Raw genomic sequence first — 17,823 nt, 5'->3', positions numbered from 1 at the left:
TACCACTACATGCCCTTGTAAAAAGTCCCTCCTCAGCTTTCTAGTATACCCCCTTCAGGTACTGGAAGGTCGCTATAAGGTCTCCTCAGGGCCTTCTCTTCTCCTGGCTGAACCCAGACTCTCTCAGCCTCTTTCTCATATGGGAGGTGCTCCAGCTCTCTGATCATCTTTGTGACCCTCCTCTGGACCTGTTCCAACAGTTCCATATCCTTATGTTGGACATTCCAGAACCAGACACGATACTCCAGATGAGGTCTCACAAGAGAGGAATAGAGGGGTGGAATCAGCTCCCTCGCTCTGCTCGCCACGCTTCTTTTGATGCAGCCCAGGATACGATTGGCCTTCTGGGCTGCGAGTACACATTGCTGGCTCATGTCGAGCTTCTCATCAATGAGCACCTGCATATCCTTCTCTGCAGGGCTGCTCTCAGTCACATTATCCCCCAACCTGTATTGAAACTGCGGATTGCCCTCACCCAGGTGTAGGACCTTGCACTTGGCCTTGTTGAACCTCATGAGATTCACATAGGACTGCTTCTCCAGCTTGTCCAGGGCCTTCTGGATGACATCCTGTCCTTCCAGTGTGGCAACTGCACCACTCAGCTTGGTGTCATCTGCAAGCTTGCTGAGGGTGCACCTAATCTCGCTATTTATATCATTGATGAAGATATTAAACAGCATGAGTTCCAGCACGGACCCCTGAGGGACACCACTTGTCATGAACCTACATCTGGACACGAAGTTGTTGACCACTACTCCATGAATACAACCATCCAACAAATCCCTTATCCACCGAACAGTCCACCCATCGAATCGATATCCCTCTAATTTAGAGGGAAGGACGTTGTGGGGGAGCCGTGTCAAAGGCTTTACAGAAGTCCAGATAGATCACATCCATTGCTTTTCCCATGTCCACTGCTGCAGCTACCCCATCATAGAAAGCCATAGAAAGTTGGTGAGACAAGGCTTGCCCCTGCTGAAGCCATGCTGGCTGCCACTAATTACCTCCTCGTCCTCCATGTGCTTTAGCATAGCTTCTAGAAGGATCTGTTCCATGATCTTCCCAGGCAGAGAGGTGAGGCTGACAGGTCAGTATTTTCTACCCTTTTTAAAAATTGGCATAATGTTGAATGTTGCCCTTCTTCCAGTCCCCAGGGACTTCTGACTGCCATGATTTTTCAGATATGGAAAGTGGCTTGGCAACCACAATCATCCAGTTCCCTCAGGACTCTGGGATACATCTCATCAGGTTCCGTAGACTTGTATATATTCAAGTTCCTGAGGTGTTCATGAACCTGATTCTCCCCTACAGTGGGAGGGGCTTTACCCCACTTGTCCCCACCTTGTTGTCCCTGACGGAGGAAGATTGAGGAGAGCAGTTGTTGGTGAGGATGGAGGCAAAAAAGTTGAGTACCTCAGCCTTTTCCTTGTCTGTTGATGCGAGGTCACTATTTTCATCCATCAATTGGGCTATGTTCTCTGTAACATTCCTTTTCTGGTTGACGTACCTGTAGAAGCCTTTCTCGTTAGTCTTCCCTTCCCTTGCCAAATTCAGCTCCAGCTGTGCCTTGGCCTTCCTGACCCCATCCCTACACAACTGGGCAGCGTCCCTGTGCTCTTCGCAGGTTCCCTGTCCCTGCTTGCACTGCCTGTGCAGTTCCCTCCGGCTCTCCAGTTTGACCAGCAGATCTTGACTCAGCTACGCTGGTCTCTTCCCTTCTCTGCCTGATTTCCTACATCTGGGGACTGAGTGCTCTTGCGTTTTATGGAAAGCATCCTTAAATATTTGGCAGCTCTATTCTCCTCCCTTGTCCCTGAGGACCATATCTCAAGGGGTCCTACTGAATGATTCCTTGAAGAGCTGGAGTTTGCTTTCCTGAAATTTAGGGTCCTGACTATACCACTCACCTGTCCCACATCCCTCAGGACTTTGAACTCCAGCAGTGCATGATCACTGCAGCCCAGGCTGCCTCTGATCTTCATGTCACCGATAAGCTCACTTACACTGGTGATCATCAGATCCAGTATTGCATCCCTTCAGGTAGGGGTCTCTATTACCTGGGTTAAGAAATTGTCTTCAGTGCACTCCAGGAGTCTCCTGGATTGCCTACAGCTTGCTGTATTACTTTTCCATATGTCAGGGTGCTTGAAGTCCGCCAGTAGGATGAGAGCTTGTGAGCCTGAAGCTTCCTGTAACCTGGAGGAAGAAGGCTTCATTGGTAGGCTCTCCTTGATCACGTGGCCTGTGGTATGTACCAACCACAAGGTTCCTTTTGCTGCCTTGGTCCTTTACTCTGACCCACAAGCTTTTGTCTTGTTTGTGGCTACTCTTCAAAGACTGCTCTTCACATTCCGTCCATCTCCTGATACAGAGGGCAACACCTTCACCCCTCCTTCCTGTTCTGTCCATTCTGTACAGCCTGTAGCCATCGATAGCCACACTCCAGTCATGGGATTTGTCCCACCAAGTTTCAGTAATGGCATCCAGGTCATAGCTTTCTAGCAGCATATTAGCTTCCAGCTCCTCCTGATTGTTGCCCAAGCTGCGTGCATTTGTATAGCAGCACTTCAGCTGGGCCGTTGGATGCATCACTTTCTTACTGGAACACCCCTATCACCTTCTAGTGGAACATAGACCTGTCATTCTTCTTGGCTTTAAGTTTCTTTAATCTTGCAAGAAATGCTGTATCTTAACTACTAGAAAATGCTAAGAAATGTTGTAGGAAACTTTTTTCTACTTGGACCAACTTAGCCTTGAGCTGTTACATGATCAGAAGAAATAGGAAGCACAAAATGAGATGCAGCTTTCCACAGGCAAATGGCTGAAATTGGCTGTAGTTGCTTCTGCCTTAAATTAAGACCCAATTGTTCTGTCAAAATAAAATATCTTTTAACAGTAGGGAAAACCCTGATGGTTTTCCTCTACTTGTATGCCTTCATAGAAGGGTTCTCTTCCTTCTTAAGGCAGAATTCTGGAATGTGGGTAAGGCATTTATTGTATTTAATCAGGTGTAAACTAAATAGTCTTTTTTAAATGAAAAAAAAAAACCTCATCCTGTACTCCAGATTTTGGATATCTAGCTGCCTGCCTGTTACTACTTCTTTTATTTAGGATATCACCATGGCACATAAATCTATATCATAGCATACAATGCTATTGTAAAACAGCGCATAATTTGTTCTTATCAAGCACCATGAAAGTCTCTCCTCTTCGGGTTTATTATTCTTGCAAACTTCTGGCTAACCTCTAGGGTCAGGACCTCTGGCACTGTCTACCATTGTTTAAAAAAAGGCTGTTTGGAAGACTAACAGTATTAATGATCTGGTTCATTCTTGCTGAACAAACAGGGCCTCTTTGATGCCAAGCCAATTGCCCAACCAGCCATTGTAGCTGAAAATAGTGATTAAACATGTGCAAAAAAGCTGCACAGGAATAAGCCGTAGACAGTGATGAGGGTGAGTGATGCTTGTACCTCTAGGTTGTAGGTTGAAGTTCTATAGCAGACCTTGCTCCTGTCACCAGTTTAGGGACATACCTTCCCACCACCTCCCTTGCTGCCTTGCATGAGAGGGGTTTCAGACTTGTAAAGGGCTGAAAGTGTCTCTGGTGGCACTGGATGAAGAGACGTGGTGGCTGCTTTTTTCCCCTCTTCACTGAAGAGTGCCACTAGAAGCTCAAAGGGTTGCATCAATCTAGGTCCTAGAATGAATTATACTGAAGGCTTCCTTGTTGTGAAAAGCAGCATCATTAGGTGGATAAGGGGAATGTAATTACTAGTGCTGTAATTTGTGCTTGTGGCTGTGACTGAACAGCACTCTAAGGAAAATGTAACCTGACCACAGTCTTGGTTTTGTTGTGTGTTCTTTGGTCTTTAGAAAAGTCTGTCATTGTAACAGCAAAAAAGAGAAGCCTTGCAGTATGCCTCAGACTTCTCATCTACTGGTACCTTTGTCAGCAGGTGGTGGTGACTGGGGGAGAGTCTAAAACAGTAGCATGCAGGGAAACTGAGAATAAAGCTTAGCTTTTACTTGGTCCTGCTTGTGCCCCTTCTTTCACAGCTTCCTTGTAAGAGGTGGGTAGCATTCCCTAGCCTGTCTTCTGGGTGAACACATTTGAAAAACATAATGGGAATCCCCAGTAAAATGGGGACAGTGATTCTGACCTGGTTCTTGTGACTTTTTCACACCCCCTTTTTTTCTTGCTAACAGCAGTTTTCTTATGGGGAGTCTACTGAAACAAAAAAGGTGGGTGAAAGCTGTGCTGGGACTTGATTGGTCTTGACTGTGATGACTGAAGTCTCAGGCGTTCTTGACCTTTGTTTTCTTCAGATAGACTGATGCATGCTTTAGAGGGGTTTTTTTTCAAGCAGATTTTTCTGACGAGGGAGGAGGAAAATAAGGCTTACATTTATGTTGTGTAGCCATCTCTCCTGATGGGAAACATAAGTAACCTTACTTCTTACTTCAGTTTTGTTGTACTTTTTAGGATGGCAAGGCCCTTTTCTGTGCCTTTTCCTGTGGAGGCCTGGATGTCTGTATGCCATTTCTCAGAGTCATGCAGTTGCTCTGCAGACTTGAAGAGAGAGGCTTTCGAGCCAGTTAATACTGAAATGGAGGTCTTGTTTTCTTTTTCCTGTATTTTTCCCTCTCTCTTCTGGTGTGTGCATTGGGTAGATTACCCGAGCACATGAAACAGCTTGATCTCTAGAGAGGAGCACGTACAAGTGTTATAACCTTTTTTTCAGAAGGGCTAAAGTATTTGAGACAAGTGAAACTATGAACTGCTATGAACACCAGTCTTGCTCCCTTCCCCCTTTGCCATTCTTCTCTTTTTCTAGTTGAAGATTTGGACCCAAACTTAAATAGTAACATGGAGAAGAATCCACAGTCAGGTGTACTCAGTAAGACTAGAACTAGATTATAAAAATACTTTCACATAGTCATCATAGGCTAGCTTTAGGTTTGGCTGCTAACTCTTTAAAAAAAAAAATAGGACAAGAATCTTACACAAGACTTGGTGATTGCCTTAATATTGCCTCAAGTCAAAACTATTCCAATAACAGAGGTAAAAGTGTCTGTAACCCTGCCTGCTTTCCAGCAAGTAAAACTGAGCTTGGAATACTTCAGTGCTGACTTAGTGGAACTGCACTGGAATTTTCAGTAAATCCCTGGAAATGTCTTGTGCATTATTTTTGAGAGGTTGAGATCTGCCACATAGGTTTCTCGGCTTCTTTTGAGAGAGACACGTGTCCTTGAAAGATGAGATTTATGGATCCCACTAAGAAAGCAGGAGGAGTTCAACCGTATCAAAACCAGACATTTCACTTGATGTCCCTGGACACTGGCAAGACCCTCTTCCCTGTTATTTGCAGTCTGGAAAAAATAACTCGTGCTAGGCTAATGAACAGTTTGATCTGAGATCCAAATTCTTTCAGCATTAGTGAGGTGTTGTTGAAACCGTGAAGGGCACTTGTGTTCTGTCCGAATAGCTTTGAAACGCTTATTTGCTGTCTAGATTTGACAGCTTGTACAGCAAACACTGAAATGCTGATGACTATATCTGCCTGCCTCTGAGGAACAAAACCTGATATATGGAATATTTTGCATATCTGCTTGTTATGTGAAGGCAGCAGGGACGATTTGCTAGAGGTGAATGATAACTAACGTAAAGTTTGTGTACTGGAACTTATTCTGCTTTCCTACTTCTAGACTAAATATTCAGTTTTGCTTAGATGTTAGCAGAATACTGTTTAAGGTTCCTGGTGCTAAGAGGTGGGAGACTTTAACTTCATCCTCTTGCGACAGGATAAGACACTGTTGTGTGTATTCATCCTGATTCCTCTCTTTTACTCATTGTCTAATCTTTTAAGAGGCCTTTGCCCAGTGATGGCTAATTTACAAAAACCTCTTCTTGCTACTAAATCTTTACCTTTTCCTTAGACTTGTGGGAGAGATAACCTGAAATTTAAAGGGCCTAATGGAAAGATGGGTAGGGCCTCTTTGTAAGGGTAGGTAGTGACAGGACAGAGGGTAATGGTTTTAAGCTGAAAGAGGGTAGATTTAGGTTAGATATTAGGAAGAAATTGTTTAACTGTGAGAGTGGTGAGACACTGAAGCCGGTTGCCCAGAGACGTCATGAATGCCCCATCCCTGGAGTTGTTGAAGGGCAGGTTGGATGAGTCTTTAAGCAACCTGCCCTAGTGGAAGGTGTCCCTGCCCATGACATGGGTGTTCGAACTGGCTGATCTAAACCCAGACCGTTCTATTATATTGTAACTGCCGTATTAACAGAACAAAGCAGTCAGCAGCACTAACTGAGGGCTGTCTACGTATGCACGATTTATCTTGTTGTAATGTCATTCAGTATCTTACTTGCAACAAGTGAAAATGGTTCATATGAAGTCTCAGAAATTTCATTTATAATGTGGCACTCTTAACATTTTAAATAAGCTGGTGTTACTCTGAGGTATAGCTGAGTAAAGCTCAAATCATTATATGAGAGGCTACCATGACCACTGCAAACATGACTGCTCCATTGGTGATCATTCATTATGTTAGTCTATCTCTTACCTTAGCTAGCAGGTCAAAGGAGGGAGGAGGTATGCCTGGTTTCTTCTTTTCTGTCCCTGTATGGCTGCCTTTTCTAGAAACTTTTCTAAACTATTCTATTTCTAGAAATTCAACTATTTCATGTGTAATACCGTGTTAGCACACTGTTTATAGTATATTAGAGCTACTGTTCTGTTGATAGTGTTAAGGCTGCTAACTTGCCCCTAGAAAAAGTTCTATGAGATAGAACTTGTACAGGATCCCCAGTGGGGATTGGTGGGTGTAACATGAAGAGTCGGAGCCATCCAAAGAGCAAGTGAAGAGGTGCATTGCATTTCAAGGCTGCTACTTGATGTTCTCCAAATACAAGGCAGTTGCTCTCAGTTTGGAAGTAAATACAAAATCTCCATTGGAATTCAGGAAGTGGTTGTAATGGCTGGGAGTAGCAAAACAACCTAGTGCTGGACTCGGTGCCAGTTCAAAGGGTAGGCTGGAGCATTCCCCAAATGGCAGTGGTTTTGATGTCTAGCTGCAGACATGCAGTGTGCTGGCATTCCTTCACAGCAAGATGGTTTTGGTGATGCAGGTAACCGAGTATAACTCTAGGCTTCTCTGTGAGCTGTGCTTCTCTGTGGGACATAATAGTAAGGACCATCTACCTTCTGATCAGGACTATTGCAATACCAGTCTCTTCAGCAGTGACTCCTAGTTGCTACACAGTTTTGCTAGTGCTTTTAGGCAGTTGCAAGATGTGCTGTCCAAGCAGCCTCACCCAGTCAGCTTTCCAGGCAGTAGGCTTTTGGAGGACTGGATGAAACAGTCCTTTCTCTGCATGCTTACCCGTTGTCTCAGACTTGTAACAGCAAGTTTAAATCCAAGCCCCAAAGGATGGAAACTTTATATCTTTAAACTTAATGTACTGATATTTATAATCAGGCATATGCAAACTTAGTAAACAAACTCGTTTCTTCATCTTGGAAATAAACAAACCTTGCAATATCGTATATTCTAATCTCTTAGCCTTGGAGGAGTATAATAAGCCTATCACTTCTAGAATATGGTGCAGTGATGAAATGATTTTTCACCAACAGTTAATGCACCTCATAAAATAAACAGATCATTAAGTATATTTGCTTTTAATTCTTGATGGCTGAAATAATCTTTTCCTTAGAATTAAGATTTCATATGGTCTTCTCCAGAAGCTGGTAAATGCCGAGAGTTTAATGTGGTGCACAGTACTCTACTCTTCAGAGACTCCTGTGAAGTTTATCCAAGCAGAAAATGTTGTGAAGTACTAATAGATCTTAAGAACATGTCAGCTCCAAGTAATGATTTTTTTTACTGCTGGGCTTGAAAGACTAGGGGATCTTTCTCTCCCAGTGGCTGCAAACATGATTTTGGGTACAGAGCTTGTCTGGCCTCACCTTTGCCAATGATGACTCTGCTGCAATTGTTGCTAAAGCTCTGAAAGGGGAGGCTTTGGTGCACACTAAATATATCCTTCTTTTCCAGACCACACGAGCAGAGTTTGATTTGCCAGAGTATTCTGTCCGCCGACGGTACCAAGACTTCGACTGGCTGAGAAACAAGCTGGAAGAGTCTCAACCAACACATCTCATTCCCGTAGGTAGTAAGCAAGAATCTGCTATTCAGGACAGTTCTGTATCTGTTTTCCAAGGGTGATATTTTGGCAGTAGTTCTCTTTAGATTTTACAGTACTTCACTATCTTCTAGTATTTAGATTTAAATTTGGTACTTCATTCTTGTAGAGTGGGAAGAGCTTCCCATTAATGACTGATTATGAAGCTTAGACTTTTCTTGGGTTGCACACCTGAGAAGTGAACTTCGGCAGCATCCTGTAGGGCAATGTATTGGATGACTACATTTCTTGTTGCATAAGTTGAATACGCTTCGACTGTTTACTCAACTATTACATCTAGATTTCCAACATCTGAGGATTATGAAAAGCCACATGGGTATTTCACAGCCTAGTTACAGTCAGTTTTCAAGTTGGCCTTTTGAGTGTGCTTTAAGGAGTATTTTGAAACTTTTTTTTTTCCTAACTTTTAAGAGCACAGACTTACAGATCTTAGCATCTGGCTTAGGAGCTATTAACTACCTTCAGAAGACGGAAGTTTAGTTAGTGAGATTAATTAAACTACTGCAGTCTGCCCACCTTATAGGATGTGAAGAAGATGATGCTGATATAGTTTTGATGCTGTTCAAGATGTGAAAAGGTAGAAAGTCTGAGACTGCCACTATCAGCTGTTTTAAACAAAGAAATAAAAAAAGGCCTGTGGAAGGTAAATTGTTGGGAAATAGCAACACTGCTAGCATACCTTAGCTTGCTCATCTGGAATGGGGTAAGGTTTTCTTGTCTCCCTCCTTCAGCAAGGACTACGCTGTGTGAGAGGTGTTCAGTTAGGCTGTTCCAGGGACTACTATTTTAGGTCCTTAATTTCTCTGGGACTTGCCTCTAAGTGGAATAACAGCTCCATCTCTCAAAGATAAGAAATATTTCACAAAACCATGTGACACCACTAACTGGCAGCAGTTGTGTTTACTGTAGGGTAGGGAGGAAAGAGTGAGCGAGCTTGCTCGGGTAAGGTAGAGACATGAGATTGATGTTAGCTGCGCAGACCCTCTCTTTTCCCTCCCTGTTTACTGAACAGCTGGAACTATTGAGGTGAAGCTTCTGCAGATTCTTGAGTGTACTAAAAGACTGCCAGTCCTGCCTGAAGGCTGCAAGGCAATAAATAATAGTCTAGTAGCAGAAGGTGAGTCACAGCCAGGGATTCAAGCTGTTTTGCTGTGACCTGGAATTCTTTGCACACAGAATGGCAGATTTGGCACAAGCAGTTCTAAAACCAGATGTGAAACTGGCTGCAGAACAAGACAATCTCTTAAATACTTCAGAAAAAATGGAAGCCTTAAGGATGTGCTGCCCTCATTTATCTGTCTGTGCAAACGTTAGCAGTTACAGAACTTCCTATTAATCTCCTACATGCAGTGGTATGGTGAGGAGATTGCCGAATGCTTTATGAATTTATTGCCTAGAATTAGATGAGAAATGGAAGCTGAAGGTAGTTTCGGGTGCACTTTGACTCAAGAGTATTCTGAAAGGATGTTTCAGGTCAATCTTGTCCCTAGAAGCCCTCTGTCTAACTAAATACGGAAAGAGTGTTGTCCTTCTAATCTTGGTTTAGTGACTCTGCCTAAAATCTTCCCGTAACAAGTTATTTGTCTTCTCAGTGCAGTGAATCATGATGGTCTACACTTAGGACCCCAAACTAAACTGAATATACTAAACTGATAAAAGTCCATTTTACTTTTTTTTTTTTAATGATCTGAGACTTATTTTGAAAGAATAGATTAGAATGCTTTCAAGTCTGTATTTGACAGCAAGATAAGCCTAGTGTGGCCAAGGATCTTGTTGTTGGATGGTGGTGTTTGCATTCTTGAAGGCATTTCTGTCCTTTTCCTCCTGCATATACTGCTGAGGTAGTGACTTCCTAGTATACAGTCCTGTGTAAAGTTTACAAAGCAAGGGAAGAGTTTCTTCCTCCCTAAAGGCTATTGCACTGAGCGTTATTCTTCTGAAGAAAGCTAATTAAAGTGTGCCTTACACCGGTTTAACTAGAATGACTGATCTGAGTGCTAAGCATAATAACGGGTCTTAAATTATCAGAACTAAATATAGTGGTCAAAATATAGCTGTGTTGCAGCTAAATCATGCTGGCTGGATATTTTTTTGGGAGATGCAGTGTTTGTGTACATCCCATGTCAACTAGGCTATAGTGGGAAAGGGCCTTGCATACACAGTTTTTTCTTTGCATTACTTTTGTCACAGATTTCAAGTGACAAAGACTCTTTGTAGAGGAGAATCCTGGTCCCAAAATTGGCTGAAAATGGTTGTTGTTGCTCACCTAAGAGTAAGCAAATTATCTGTCTGGGCTCACTGTGTTACAAGAATAAAATGCAAACCACCATTTAAAACTCTCATTAATCTTGAGAGTCCGTGCTGTCTGGAGAGAATGAAAGCAGGTCTAGTGGTAGAGCTGAGACTAACTATGCTGAAGCTTAAAGAGTTATCCTCCATCTGAAGCAGTACTTTGAAGTCTGATGTCTGAGTGTAACAGGAGGGGCTGCACAATTAGCAAGTCTGGTGGCAGGCTTGGGCTTACATGTTAATGTGAACCACTGAGATCAACTGGTAAAGTAGAAATAGGTGTAAGATGAAAGAGTAAATATGTTGGCAGAGCTTTTTCACCTACACAAATACAGTCAGGAGTGGCAACTAGGATAGATGACTGAGTGTGCAAGTGCTTTGTAATGGCTGCTGGACTGCTTAACCGTTCGCTCTGTCAAGTCTGTCTTTGCTCAGATAGCTCTTTCACTTATGCTATATCAGCCTTCCACAGAATTCAGAGTAGGGCTTGCATCCTATCTGCTGCATGGTTTTCATTAGGAAACATAAGATTTCAATTCCTGTTAAGACCCGAGTTTGCTTTGTATATTTTGAAGTAGCAGAAGGAAGTTTGTTGTGTTTTGAGTTTTGTGCATTTTGCTTCTTTCCAACAGCCTCTTCCTGAGAAATTTGTGGTGAAGGGTGTTGTCGATCGCTTTTCTGAAGAGTTCGTGGAGACAAGGAGGAAAGCATTAGACAAATTCTTGAAGAGAATAACTGATCACCCAGTGCTTTCTTTTAATGAGCACTTCAACGTGTTTCTCACAGCTAAGGTAAGCCAGTAACTTCCAGAGTCATTGATAGGTACCATTGCACAGACACCTTTGCAGTCTCTTTTGAAATGAAGGTGAAAAACACGTAACTACATGTCCAGGTCAGAACTGCCTCTAAAATACTAGAGTTGTTGGAGATTCTGAATGTTATGTGTGACGGACCTCTGTGTATGACAACAGTATTTGCTTGAAGGGAAAGTTAGTTTGCACATTTACAAATTTGGGTCTCCATGCCTGCTTGTTTTGTGTCCCTGTGTCTAGAACTAACTCTTCTTATGCAAGAAAATTCAGAATTTAGAAAACTGTAGACTTTGTGGTATCTCCTTTTGGAGAAGAAGGAATTTGGGAGAGGAGGAGAGATCTTGCACAAAATCTTGAAAATTTCTTGACTTTTTTCTTGTCTGTGCCTTCTATGCCACCTGCACTTGTTGCCCTCAAAACTAAGTATAAAGTCTTCATTCTTGTTTATTCTTGGTCAACAGCTGCATGCTTATCTTCTGCATGACTTGTCCAGCAACAATGCAATTTTCTTTGGCTGTCTTTTGAACTGTTTTAAATAAGACTAGGAAGACCTGCAGTCGTACTTGGGTTTGACCTGATGTGAGGAGAGCTGTGAAAGCACGTCTTTCCAATGTCACATTATTCTAGCTCACTCAAATGTGACACTTGCATTTGTGCTCGCTTCAGGCTCATGTTCAGCTTGCTGGTAATGCGAGACTCTATCTCCAGTTCCCTTGTATTTAACCACTGCAGGAAGCCAGAAATGCAGAATTTTTTTGGCATCTTGGTAGTTAAATGTCAGATAGCTTTGTTCTGCTTTTCAGCTGTTAAAGCATGATTCAGCTTAGTTGCTTAGCAGTCTTTTCCCACCCCTGTAAAATAAATGGTAAGGGCTTTATCCTCAGCCCTAGAGAGGGCTTGCCTTGAGAATACAAAGCATCCAGGGAGGCTGAGGGAAAAGGACGTGTGTTCTTCTGGCTGTCTCTAGTGTTGGAACTTACTCTGTTGCAGCATTGAGGTGTCAGTTCATTGTGCAAGGAAGAATTTAATTACTGCAGAAAGTCATGAGACCACCTCCTGCTTGAAAAAGAGAAATCAGTCTTACTTATCCCTGTTTGGACCAGTAACACACCTCAATGCTCAAGAGAGTGAGTGAGTAATTTTCAGTTAAAGGGCCTTTCTCTGATGCTTGCTTGTAGGTAGTGCTTAGGACAGGAGGAAGGCAGGAGGCAACAAACAACTGCGTTTAAGTGCAAGCTTCTTTCAGAATTATAGTAACTGCTAATGTGTCAGGTTCTCTTAATCAGACTATGTTTGATGTAATATATAGGCACTTGGAAAAAATACCATAGTACATGTTTTGAAGATGTCTGTTCTGTTTTTTTAAAGAGCACTTAAACTTTCAATCTGGTTTGTAATACCACGTCTTGGTTCTTGATCTCTACAGGCCTACTTGGTTTGAAAACATCTCTTCCTCGGGCTGCATAGAATAAACCTAGTTACAGCTGTTAAGCCTTTTTTGAGATGTTGAATAGTGACCCCTGCTGGAAGGAGTAAAATGCAAAATATTTGGCATTTTGACTAACTAAACCCACTTTTTATTGATGTGCTGTCAAGGTGAAATCCCCTGAAGATTGTAGGTAAAAAAAGCTTGTTAACATAGGTTGTCTGAATAATTTATGCAAAGGTATGAAGTGTTGGCAAGGAAGTTTAAGGTTTCTGTACAGACAACATGGCTACATCTGACCTAGCCTGAGCAGCAGTCTGTCTTGCAGACAAGTGGAGCTAGTCTCTCTGTGCTACACTGTTTCTGCGTACAGTCTTCCCCTGCCGTCGGTCTAACCACACAGCTGGTGTGAGGAGACTGCTGACCAAAGAGACATGCAATGTATAGCTCTGAACTAGGTCATTGGAGCCACCTGGTATTTGCATAATACTGGTATTGTGGGCTATGAGTTAAAGGTATGTATGGATAAATGGCATGAAAAGTATCGGTTGAAACAGCTGTTAATATTACCGCATCTGTGGTGACGGTACAGGAACATGGCAAAGTCTGCCCATGTGCAAGGGTAGGCCACTTACTCTTACACATATAATGTACTTAATACAATTCTCCTGAGTAGTTTATCTCTGTCTAGAGGCAGTCTTGAAACTTTTCACCTGTACAACTTGTACAAAGTTAGGTTTTCTCCAGCACTATGTGCCAGCTGTGGTCTCTTGCCTTCATCATTTGATCTTGACTCGAAGGTATCCTTCACTGTATTAATCTTCTAACGTGAAAGTCAAATTTTTAAACTGATTTTTTAACTTCCTAGGATCTTAATGCCTACAAAAAGCAAGGGATGGCATTGCTGTCAAAGGTGGGGGAGTCTGTCAAATATGTCACAGGAGGCTACAAATTAAGAAGTCGGCCACTGGAGTTTGCAGCCATTGGGGAATATCTAGACACATTCTCTCTAAAGCTTGGTACCATTGACAGAATAGCACAACGGATTATCAAGGAACAGTTGGGTAAGAATGCAAGGTGCTCTATCGTCATACTTTTGTTTGTGTGCTGTGTTTTGTTCTGGTTTATGGCATGACCAAGGCAACTTGCATCAAGGATACTGTCTTGTAGTGTGCTATGTACAGAGCACGACCTAATGCCTCTTTCAGATTTAAAGCCTAACTTAGTATCTTAGTTCAACTATCTTAGATTGACTCTCCAAATATTTTTTAAAGTTGCTGTTATGCTGACTTACTTTCTTACTAGAGTTATTTTTAGAAAGGCTTTTGGGAGAGGGAAAACCTTGTAGATTCTAGCGAGAGGAGGACAGATGGAATTCCTAGCTGAAGATAATCTTTACAGACCTGTCTTAGCAGACACAAATTTTACATATGTTTAAAAAAAATTACTTTGGCTACTGTACAGATGCAAATGTCTTTGTATTAGAGGCTTGTAGGAATGGTCGGTTAAGTAGGAGGAAGTTTGGACCTGTCACCCATAGACCTTTGTCTATTGAGATGACTCTTGGGGGAGTTAATGTTTGGTAGACTTGGCACATAGTTTCTGCTGTTTTGGTGTGTTCGCAGATCCTTTTGCCTCACTTGCACTCTGTTTGATCTACTTTTCCATTTACCTCTTGCAGAATACTTGGTGGAACTACGAGAATATGGACCTGTTTATTCAACATGGGGTGGGCTGGAGGTTGAGCTATCGGAGCCACTGGAAGGGGTGTCTGCCTGTATTGGGAACTGCTGCACAGCTCTTGAAGAACTCAGTGAAGACATGACAGAAGACTTCCTGCCTGTGCTTAGGGAATATATATTGTACTCGGAGTCAATGAAGGTAAAGAGAGCCCTGTGGCAGAAGACACTGTCATTGCATTTGCATGGAATTGAACACGAGTGAGTTCATTCTTTCTAGCAGTGAGAAGGCTTGGTGGTGGGAAAACTGGGAATGTAGATAATACATGAAGTAGGAGGATGTTTTCATAATCAAAACAAACGCGGGTATGTTTAGTAGCTGGGTACTGCATGGGTTGTGTTATCTATCTGCTCTGCTATTCAGTGAAGATGAAGTCAGTAATCCTGGTGTGCCTGCAAAGTATTGAAGAGTTTCTCCTTTGTCGGAGTGGCAGTGGTACTCTAGGAGACATCCAGTGGCTGCCTAGACTCACCTATTTGACTTGTTAGAAAGTCAGTTGTGGCACAGTTCTTCACTACTGGGTCAATGTCTGGCCCTGCAGAAAAGGTAGCTTTAGCAGCTTCTGTCACTTGTACGTTAGCAGGGTTGGGTGACTCCTTTTAGAACCATGTGTCCAAATGTCAGACACTGCTTCCTCTCTCATCCCCATATCCTAGACAGGGTGTGTCTGTTGTAAAGTTCTGTTAAATTCTGCATACTATGTAATTACTTAAACATGTCATTCTGTGACTTAAAATCTCTAAGAGCTTAATATCTTCCTGTTTATGCAGAAGTAATCATAGAATCATGGAATCATAGAATGTTGTGTACGGGAAGGAACCTTAAAGATCATCCATTTCCAGCCCCGCTTTCCATTAGATCAGGTTACTCAAAGCCTCATCCAGCCTAGCTTTGGACACCTCCAGGGATGGGGCATCTGCAGCCTCTCTGGACAACCTGTTCCTGTACGTGTTCCTGTACCTGTTCCTGTGCCTGACCACCCACACGATAAAAAATGTCTTCCTATGACCTAATTTAAGTCTCCCCTCTTTTAGCTTAAAACTGTTACCCCTCGTCATACCACTGCACTCCCTGATAAAAAAACCCTCCCCAGCTTTCCTGTAGACTCTGTTTAAGCACTGGAAGAATATTATAAGGTTTCCCTGGAGCCTTCTCTTCTCTAGGTGGAACAACTCCAACTCTCTCAGCCTGTCCTTGTGTGGGAGGTACTCTAGCCCTCTCATCTTTGTGGCCCTCCTCTGGACTCGCTCTAACAGATTCATGTCCTTGCCGAGCTGAGGACTCTAGAGCCGAATGCAGCACTCCAGGTAGGGTCTCACATGAGCAGAGTAGAGGGGCAGACCTGCTGGTCACACTTCCTATGCATCCCAGGATACACTTGGCTTTCTGGGCTGTGAGTGCACGTTGCTGGCACGTGTTGAGCTTCTCATCCACCAGCACCCCTAAGTCCTTCTCTTCAGGGCTGCTTTCAATCCATTCTCTGCCCAGCCTGTATTTGTGCTTGGAGTTATCTGGACTCAGGTGCAGGACCTTGCATTTGGCCTTGTTAGACTTCATGAGGTTAGCACAGGCCAACCTTTCGAGTCAGTACCCTCTGGATGGCATCCCATCCCGCTAGCTTGTTGACCATGCCCCACAGCTTGGTGTCATTGGCAGACTTGCTGAGGGTGCACTCAACCTTGTTGTCCAAGATGTTAAACACCACCAGTCCCAATACTAGGCCCTAAGGAGTATGACTCACCTCTCGTCTCTTCTGGGACATTGAGCCAACTCTCTGCGACCATCCAGCCGATTCCTTATACACTGAGTAGTTCATCCATCAAAACTACATCTCTCCAATTTAGACACTGGAATGTTGTGTGGGACAGTGTCAGATGCTTTGCACAAGTCGAGGTAGATGATGCCAGTTTCTCTCTATTACCCACCTATGCTGTAGCCCCATCCTAGAATGCCACCAAACTTGGCAAGCACAGTTTGTCCTTAGTGAAGCTGTGCTGGCTGTTACCGGTTACCTCTCTTATTTACCGTGTGCCTTAGCAAAGGTTCCAGGAGGATCTTTTTCATGATCATGTGAGGCAGAGAGGTGAGACTGACCAGCCTGTAGTTCCCCAGGTCCTCCTTTTTCCCTTTTTTAAAGATGGGAGTAATAATAAATTTAATAAAAGCTGCTTTAATGCTGTTTTTATTCTTGAATTTAGGGAGCATTGGTAGCAAACTGAGTTAAGTGCACTGAAAACTGAAACCAAGGACTCCAGTTTGACTGTTAGAGCTTTTCACTCCGTCCCCATGGTACAGTATGTATTAGCAGTCCCTCTATAGGCTACTAACAGACAGAGGACTTTCCACTTGGAACAACTGTTACAAGACTATGGTATGCACTTGTTTAGAAGTCTAAAACATATAGTCTGAACGTAGTAGTCCTTTTCCATCTTAGCATTACTCATCCTATACCTCTCAAAATGAGACTTGAAATGCTTGCAGATTTCTTTTCCCAGCTTCAGATGGCTAGTTTTATGGCTCCTGTCTTGCCTAGCAGAACAATTCTTCCAGGTGGCTTTGTGCTAATTCCCTGAGTGTACTCGTTGCTTTCGTAGTCATGGTATTTACCCCAGCATAAATGAGGTGCAGTTTCTTTACAGGGCTATTAACACACAGGTGTTGCTGGAACACCTTGAGCTATAGCTGGCACCCCTGATCCAGGCTGTTAAGGTTTAGTCTGTAGGAAGAAAGGATACACGTGTGTACTTAAACAGAGCATCAGGCTAGTGGTTAAAACTTTTTGCCCAGAATATCTGGCTTTTGATGCTACTAATGCCATGGCCTACTGGAGATAGCATCTGAAGTGGCAAACACGGTTGTGAGAGGCGCTTTTCACAAATGTAGCAGGGAAAATTTTTTTAAGGTAAAAAGCAGGGATTTCTTCAGCTGCAGAGGTACTTCAGGTGGTTATACACCACTTACTACAGGGAAAATGGCATTAAAGGCTTGCAGCTGGACTACTTGTTGGCTTGGAGACAGCCCTATTCTACAAAGGCTCTTGTCAGATGATGGCAAGGATGCTAGGTGCAGTCTCAAAGCTATCAGGTAAGGTAAATCTTTAGGTACTAAGAGTTCAGTGCAGGCCTGATAGCTCTATCCATGGTGCACTGTACCCAAGGTATAAGTACGGGAACTTTTTTGTTTGCAATCTTTTGTAGAGCGATCTCCAGCTATGTGAATGTCCTCAGAGTAAGTACTGCCAGCTTAACTTCACTGTTTGAAACTAAGGTTCACTTTGGTGTCTTCTGGAGCACCGTTATACCTGAGGAGGGCAGCCTGAGGGAACTACAAAGCCTGGTAGTTCTGGTT

At 43.0% G+C, this 17,823-nt stretch overlaps 1 protein-coding gene across 2 annotated transcripts in view; it reads left to right on the top strand.

The window, feature by feature from the left end:
• The window catches only part of SNX30 (sorting nexin family member 30), a 76,684-nt gene that overhangs the window by 21,591 nt on the left and 37,270 nt on the right, over positions 1-17,823 (top strand). For both annotated transcript variants that reach the window (XM_054053692.1, XM_054053691.1), the window contains exons 3-6: positions 8,061-8,171; positions 11,130-11,288; positions 13,604-13,799; positions 14,417-14,616. In XM_054053692.1, the coding sequence (XP_053909667.1) occupies positions 8,061-8,171; positions 11,130-11,288; positions 13,604-13,799; positions 14,417-14,616 (666 nt within the window). The remainder of the gene's footprint in view (positions 1-8,060; positions 8,172-11,129; positions 11,289-13,603; positions 13,800-14,416; positions 14,617-17,823) is intronic.

The sequence above is a fragment of the Cuculus canorus genome, chromosome Z (genome assembly GCF_017976375.1).
Source record: "Cuculus canorus isolate bCucCan1 chromosome Z, bCucCan1.pri, whole genome shotgun sequence".
In the NCBI taxonomy this organism is placed as follows: Eukaryota; Metazoa; Chordata; class Aves; order Cuculiformes; family Cuculidae; genus Cuculus; species Cuculus canorus.
Note: the sequence above shows the minus strand (reverse complement) of the source record. Positions and strands in the feature narration are given on the sequence as shown.